Raw genomic sequence first — 8,755 nt, forward strand, 5'->3', positions numbered from 1 at the left:
AAGGTAAACCGATATGGCTTCACAGATCTTTTAAAGAGTAACCAATGTTATAGCGGAAATAAAAAGAATGTAATCCAGGAACAAATACCAGACATGGAAAACAGACATACACAACAAAGAACATAAAATAACTAAAATTATACATACAAAGTAACAAAAGCAAATGAGCAACTCGGACTCCACTAAAAACTGGGAGCATGGACCAGGTGCACCTGTAGGGTAAGCGTCCTTTGCATTTCTAGAAACAACCGCCGAGTTGATATAAAAAGTCAAATCCAGGGTAGACAAAAGGGGAAAGGAAAACGATGACACGATGAACAAATCAGTTGTCATTGTGCAGATACATACATTGTAACTATCCACGAGTTCATGATGGCGACCATGCAACTTCTGTAGTGAAGACTTTAGTCTTGTAGCAACATATATTATATCACATTATATCTACGCTAATATGCTTAAGAGTAAGCTATCCTTTCTTTAGAATGATTAATTGAAATGAGTAAGCAAACAAAATATGATAGCAAAATAAATGTTCTTGGGACGAAAAGATGTATTTCGCCAATTAAATATCCTTTTTAATATAAAGATTTTCAATCTAAATTTTAAATGTATCGTCGCTTGTATCAAATCAAATTTTTTCTATGATTATGATTCATTGACATTTCATTGTGTGCGTATTTCATTTTGTTTAATGCTTTTTTTTGTTCTTTCTGCTTTTCATATATTTTGTATTGTGAGAGTCATATATCATGTAGAGATCACACCAATAGTTACTTGTTATCTAGACAAAATGTAGCTGTCTTTTAAAGCTTATGATATGTTTATATTTTTTAATTCCTGAATGTTGTATTGGATAGATATATGCGCTGTGTGCAACATGCGTTTATAATATTATGTTTATATTTATTCTATTTCAAGCATTCCGACAAATTTCAAAATAAAATTTTCAGAATTTGATTGAAATCTTTAATTCGATTATATCCCTGTATCGAAAAACTACTTTTAATTACAAATCTTGGACATTATCACTTGTTTCAGGCATATGAAAGGAGTATGTTAAAAAATGTTAAAATCAGCATTAATATAAAGTGCTTCAAAACACACATGAAACTTTGCTTTTAACGATGGTACACATTCAAATAGTGCAATATGCAAAATTTATTTGAAACACTAGTTTTGGGGGTTATTTTTAATATTTTCTGAACATAAGCATTTAAAGCCATGCAACAGTCTCATTATTCTCATACAAACCCATCACATGTGACTAAGACTTCTTATTTGAAAAAAAAAACTGAGCAATTAACATAAATATAATTACATATTTCAGACAATGAATCACAGATACAAGGGATACGACAACCATGGACTGGATCCAGATTATTCTGGTAAACATAATCCGTACACAGAGTATAATTTTACTAGAGAAATACCATTATACCAAGGTCATCAAAACTTTCAAGACAGTTTGACAAATAGTATATTATTCTATTAAGTGTTTTGATTAAAATGAAAAATAAATAATAAAAAAAAACTATACAATGATACGTTATGCATAGTGAAACCTTTGGGTTAGAATGTGTATGTCATTTATGTGTTCAATAGTTGTCTCTATATGTACTAATATAACCCTGTTTACAACATATCACTCTATTAGCCTGTAAGATCAACTATACAGGGTGTGGAAAAATAACACGCAATACATACATACTTACTTCTCTTTGCTGTTTACCGTCTGTTATTGAAATATCTAATGATATGAAGAATTGAATTTACATATTAATTTTTTTACGTGTTATATTTTTAGAAATAATCTGCATTTGAAAGTTAGAATTATTGTCTTTTATTAGTAAAGGCACTTGTAGCAATAACGCTTCCCCTTTAATTGACTCCTAGACTTAGAAAAGTTTGCATATTTCCATGGTGAACAAACAGCTAAACAAGGTTTATAGTTACTTTACACAACATGTTCAATCAAAAAATTGTAGAATATTCAACTAAACAGGATCAGAAGGGGCAAAGTTTAACATTTAGTACATGCATTATAGGTAGAGGCAAATAACTAATATTGGACAGATTATACTTTTAAATCTCTTGACTTCAAGTGTTCCTTAATTTATTTTTGTTATTATTTTGATGTCATGTATGACCTAAACATAACAGTTCAATGCCTGCTTACTTTGCTTATGTCTTTGGAATCGATGGGGTACATAGGCCACCAACAACACTCTTCCATCTAGTTCTGTTTTGTGCCAGCCTGTCCATGTCTTGCCACTCTGCGTCCATTTAAACTTCTTCATGTGTTTTTGTTTTTTTGCCTTCCAACATTTCTTTTTCCTTGAGGGTTACATTGCAACGTTAGCGCGTGTCTGGTGATGGAGTTTGCTGGTTTTTGTAAGTTGTGACCTCTCCAGTGCCATTTCCGCTCCTTCAGTGCTGACTCTATAGGGAGTTGTTTGGTCTTTTCCCATAGATCCACATTTGTAATTCCAGTTTGATACCCATGCCTGACTGAGAGATTGAACTGTATTTTTTTGTTGTTTCTTTCATCTTATCTTATGTTATGCTGATACAGAAAATAAAGTCATCACTACAAAAGTTTAATGGTTGTCATCATAAATTTGTGGATCGTTATGGTGTATCGAATTGCAGAAAAGCAGGAATACTTACCATACCAGTGCACTTGGCTTATGCTCCCAATTTTGAGTGTAGTGGAGTCCAGGTTCATTTACCTTTGTTCCTTTATAAGTGCTATTTTTCATGTTCTATGTGTGTGTCTAATTTCCTTGTCTAGTCAATTTCCTTGGATTATGTTTCTTTTGATTATCATTCTTATCATAATTCTCTTGATTTACCTATCTAACTAAAATAAAATATACTAAATTCTATCTACAAAAAAAAACAACTTTTGTTCTTATTCCTTTTGACGGAAGCCACATTTTCATAAATCTAAAATTTGTTTCAGGATCACACATTGTATTTCCCCTTAAATATGTGGAATTATCCTTCGATTCAGCCTAACAAATAAATATTAAAAAACTCAGTAGCTTAAGCTACCACTAGAATGATTTGACTTAAACCCATTTTCTAAGGTCCTGGACGAGCTTGTCAATCATCTTACCCCAAATTTTGGTATGTTGTTTTTCCTTCTGTTCTGTACCCAATATCTAGTTGAAAGCCAACAACAAAAAGAAAGGGTAAGAGTAAGCAACCCTGACGCACCCCTGTTAGTATGAATGTCAATTAAAATGGTGCATTTTTGTGAATGACAGGTGGTCTTGTGATATCTTGTGTTACTTCATGTATGCTTTTGTGTAGGAATTCACTTCTTTGAATTTCAACGCTGTTAAAGCTTTTACAGGAGTCTTTGAACATTTCACTGTTTCCATTCTTTGCTCCGAGGCCTTATCTCATTATCAACTCGTACCCGGTATTATCAGTTCCTGTTTTTGCTTTTAGATCTCCGATCATTATGAATATACTTTCTTTTATACTCGAATTCAGCTCAGCCTGTTTGCAGTTTCTTTAGATTAATTTTTTTATTACTCAAATGCTCCTTTAAAAAACTTGCCACTTTATTTATGTCGTTCTGTACTACCATTCTAAGTATTAGGTACCAGTTGTAGCATTTTCATTCGGAACTTCTGTTTTTTTCTTTTACTAAAGGTAAAGAGCATAAATATATTTAAAAATAAATTTTAAAAATCACCATCACAAAATGACAAGGTAAAATCACATAATGAAAAAAAGTATCATCACATTGTGACTATATAAAAAGTATCAACAATTGTAGAAATATATAGAAATATCCTCACATCGTGACAAAATAAAAAAATATTATCGCGTTGTGACATTATAAAGAAGTATCATCAAGTTGTGACAATATAAAAAAAAATATTATCACATTGGGACAATATAAAGAAATATCATCGTGTTGTGACAAAATAAAAAAAAAAATTATCATCACGTTGTGACATTATAGAGAAGTATCAAGAAGTTGTGACAATATAAAGAAATATCAGCACATTGTGACAATAAACAGAAATATCATTGCATTATGAAATGATAATATAATATCAATATAATGCAATATAAAGAAGTATCTTCACATTGTTACAATATAAAGGAGTATTATCACATTCTGAAGATATAATTAATATAATCACATTATGACAATATTATCATCTCATTATAACAATATAGAGAAGTATCATTGCATTGTAAGAATATAAAGATATATCATCACATTGTTATTATATTATCACATTGTGAAGATATAACAAATATCATCACATTATGACAATATAATCATCACATTATCACAGTATAACAATATAGAGAAGTATTATCGCATGGTGACAATGTAAATAAGTATTGTCACATTATGAGAATATAATAAAAATCATTACATTATGAAGATGTAATAAATATCATCTTATTATGAAGTATCATCACATTGTGAGAACATAAAGAAGTATCATCATATATTATGAATCATGCCACCAGAAGGCACCTATGGCATCAAATGTTGATAGAAAAGAGTGATAGATCCACAATTTCTTTTCAATTCAGTAATTTTTATTTTACATTCTCCCCTATCTCATTTACAAATTACATACTTGTTAGCAGGATAAACTGTTAGCGATTCACTTTATTGATGAACTCGCACCTGACTTATCGCAAGCATATTTAGACCGACTGACCTAAAGATTGATAGTGTTCTAGATTGGGTCTGCATACAATGCTAATCATAATAACATCCTGTCATTATTTTAAATTAGGTCTTCCAAACTACGTTCAATTGGGTCCCTCCCTCCATTTTCAGAGTTTGAAAACATTAGTATGACAGGTATTTTATCAAATAGAATTGATCCCTACTTTGTTTGACGTAGAATGTAGTGTAAGTTTTTTCAATACGGTGATACCTCATGACCCAGTGGCATTGTTTAAGGTAAGCCCTTAACAGTGAGTCAAACTGGCACTCCCTGTTCAACTGGCACATTACTAATTTGAATTTGAACAACAACTTGAACAACTTTATTCAGAAAAACACTCAGCCGTAGTTCATGCTACGGAACAGGAGCGAATATATATATACAGTTTACAATGGAAACGAAATGAGTAGACAACAGACAATATTTTTAAATACACAAAAACAAAATACACTAATTCATTGTCACACAAATGTATTGAAATTCAAAAGTACATTTAGCCTTATCATCACCGGAAATTATATCACGTGGTTTGTATTTTACAACACGTTTATAAAAGAAAGTCAGACTCTCATATAGGTTTAACGGATTAATGTGACAATATGTGTACTAGTATACAATTTAAAAAAAATATATGTATATATGGGATTACTGTGTGCCTACAAAAGTTTTGCAACTTTTGCGATGAAGATAGAAAGGTTAGTCAATACATGTGTGTTACAATACATTATCATTCCATACAATTTATTAACATTCGGATTGGCTGTATAGTAACCTGGAATATACTTATTTCTAAGTTCGGTTACAAGATCATGATTGCACAAAGCAACATAATGAAACTCATCCCCCAGACCTGTTCGACATAAAGTGCAGACCCGTTCATGTTGTGGTGTTCCGTACCATCTTCCTGTTTCCATAGGAAATTTTATATTGCATGTTCGAAGTTTACATATAACTGTTCTGTGATATTTTTTGAGTCTCAGTAAGTATGGCTCGAGACGAAACTCAATTTTAAACTTCGAATAAAAATTTCCTCTGGACGAAGCATCAATATCAGAATACCATTTCTGTATGAACTGGTCTTGTAAGATCTGTTTCACAAGAAGTTTAAGAAAATTGATATTAACATTCCCTTGTATATTCCAAATTTCACTACATCCAATATCATCAAAAACTGATTTTATGTAACATATCCATTTGAAAGATCGATCACCGTTTTCATACATATTGAACATAAGATTATACAATTTACCAGATAATTTATCTGTGTTATTTACAAGTTTAAACCAGAAACATATCATTTTAAGCTTGATGCTGATTTCAATAGGGTATCGTCCTAACTCTCCATACACCATAAAATTTGGAGTAGATGAACGCAGATTTAGGATTTTCTTGCAAAATTGAAGTTGAATTTTTTCTATATTTGACTTATTTTCAAAGCCCCATATTTCTGAAGAATAGGTTAAAATAGGGGCTACTAATGAGTCAAATAATTTCAATTGCAAATCTATGGGAATACTTATGTTATTTACCTTGTAATAAAGAGCATAAAGAGCTTTTTGTGCCTGCTCTACGAGTTTGTTTCTGGACTTATAAAAATTACCATTATAATTGAATATAAGACCCAGATATGTATACGAACCACATATTTCTATATTCTGCTCAAAAATATTAAAATGTACCCTTCTAGTAGATTTCCGCTTAGAAAAAATTATAATTTTTGTTTTTGAAACGTTCACAGTCAGCTTCCAAGTTGCACAATATTGTTCAAATACATCTAAAGCAGTTTGTAATTCCTCAGGTGTATCCGCAAAAATTACAGTGTCATCTGCATATAGAAGTATAAACAATTTAATATAAAATCCTATATTTTCTAAACTTTTTGTATCTAGATATTGTAAACTTGAAATAGAGTTTTCGGTAAAAAACTCTTCCAGATCGTTTAGATACAAGGCAAACAGAAAAGGAGAGAGTTTTTCCCCTTGACGGACCCCTATTTCACATGGGAAATATTCTGTTTTAAGTTCTCCCATTTTAACACATGATTTAATATTAGTGTACATGTTCAAAATAACATTAAACACTTTCCCACTAATATTATTTTTTAATAATTTTTGAAATAATCCAACTCTCCAAACTGTGTCAAAAGCTTTCCTGAAATCAATGAAAGCACAGTACAATTTTTTACCTGATGAAAGATATAGAGAAATGAGGGAGTGAAGAATAAATATATTGTCCTGTGCACTATAACCTTTCCTGAAACCACCTTGAGAGTCAGATATAAGTCGAAATTCATCAGACATCTTATTGAGTCTAGTGTTTATCACAGAGGTAAACACTTTACCCAAGTTGGATGTAAGACAAATTGCTCTATAATTATCTAAATCATCCCGATCACCTTTGTTTTTGTATATGGGTTTAATAATTCCAGACAACCAAGTATCAGGTATCAAGCCCGTATCTAAAACAATATTGAACAATTTTACATATATTGGCAACATATTGGCAATAGAACTTTTTATAAATTCATTGACAATTTCATCGTCACCTGACGCTTTACCATTTTTTAAAGATTTAATTGCCAACTTGATTTCATCTTCAGTAATAGGACAATCCAAAATGGCAATCACATCTTCATCAACATTAAAACTATCAGCATCAGGATCAAACTCCGTATCATCGTCATTTTTATTTAACGATTTAAAGTATTCGTACAATTGCTCAATAGTGATTTTATTATGAGCATTTGTTCCTCCTTTTCTTACTCGATTCAAAATTTTCCAAAGTTTTTTTGAATCTTTCTTGGAGGTTAGACGTAAATCTTGTTCGAATCTGTGCTGATAATTTTTGTAACTCGTATTCATTTGCGATTTGTACTGTTTACTCGCATTTTTAAGAGCCTCCCGGTTTTCTCTATTCTTAATAAAACTATACCGATTCCGTGCCTTATGAAATTTTGCACGTGATTCGGCACACTTTTTATCGAACCAAACTTTATGATTTTCTTTTTCGGTACTACGGCGCTTTGGTTTGCCAAATGAAGACAATGCCGATTTTTTAAACAAAGCAGCAATTTGACGGACAACTTCGTTTAAACTATCAACGGACACTTCACCTTGACCCTGTGACCGAATTTCTTCCAATTTTGTTTGTAACTCAGTTAGACATGTGACGTCATTATTAATCGATTCAATAAACCGGTTCTCCTTATAACTCACCCATCTAGGGACATGCGTAGGTGAGTTATAAGGTGGAGGCGTGGGATTTATAGTAACTGTGCTCACTGAAGCATTGAGACAAAACGTAATACAATTATGTACGTCAGAAAATAACGGATCAAAGTCATTCACATTAAAAAAACTAAACAATTCAAAACAATGCGAAGACAATAATACATAGTCAATTAATGAAACATTTTTACAAGTTTTAATACCGACTTGGTAGTCATTTCCTGGTAATCTACCATTACCTATATACAAATTATTTCTTTTACAAAACTCAATCAATTTATACCCAAAATTATTTGGAGCTGACTGATCTGTAGAATACCTTTGTAAAGGAATATTATTTTGTACTAACACCTGATAATCATATACATAAGACAATAGGGCATCATCATCTACAATTTCATCTAATATTTCAAAGAGAGAGTCTTCTGGTATAACCACATCATTCAGAAGCTTAGTTTTAGCATTAAAATCACCAACAAGACAGACATTACAATCTGTTTTACTGTTTAACACCAACATTTCATTTTCTATATCTGTAAATGCTTCATTAGAAGCATACTTAGTATTTTCAGGAGGTATAAAAATTCCACCCAATAATAAATTTTTGTCAGTACTCAAAATTTCTGATTGGATTTCCACCCACTGAACAAAATCACAATTTGTAATATGAAATTTTAAAAAATCTTTTAGCCCTTCTCGATAAACAATTACAATTCCACCTGATTTCTTTACAAATTTCGACCTATATTTTGAAAAACATAAATAACCATTTGGCAAATTGCCTTCAATATCATCATAACTATCAGTTTTTGTTTC

General features: G+C 31.2%; 1 protein-coding gene and 1 long non-coding RNA gene across 3 annotated transcripts in view; one reads left to right on the forward strand and one right to left on the reverse strand.

The window, feature by feature from the left end:
* The window catches only part of LOC148599622 (uncharacterized), a 30,074-nt gene extending 28,289 nt beyond the window's left edge, over positions 1-1,785 (forward strand). For both annotated transcript variants that reach the window (XM_088557186.1, XM_088557187.1), the window contains exon 22: positions 1,328-1,785. In XM_088557186.1, the coding sequence (XP_088413312.1) occupies positions 1,328-1,492 (165 nt within the window). In that variant the 3' untranslated portion in view covers positions 1,493-1,785. The remainder of the gene's footprint in view (positions 1-1,327) is intronic.
* LOC148599623 (uncharacterized) lies at positions 1,669-3,651 on the reverse strand. Its single transcript, XR_015917656.1, has 3 exons — positions 3,119-3,651; positions 2,177-2,508; positions 1,669-1,747 (listed from the first exon to the last, which is right to left on the reverse strand). It is a non-coding gene; the product is annotated as an uncharacterized LOC148599623 (long non-coding RNA).
* Positions 3,652-8,755: the final 5,104 nt, after the last annotated feature.

The sequence above is a fragment of the Perna viridis genome, chromosome 13 (genome assembly GCF_037379345.1).
Source record: "Perna viridis isolate PV_CMFRI_1.1 ecotype Kerala chromosome 13, ASM3737934v1, whole genome shotgun sequence".
NCBI lineage: Eukaryota > Metazoa > Mollusca > Bivalvia > Mytilida > Mytilidae > Perna > Perna viridis.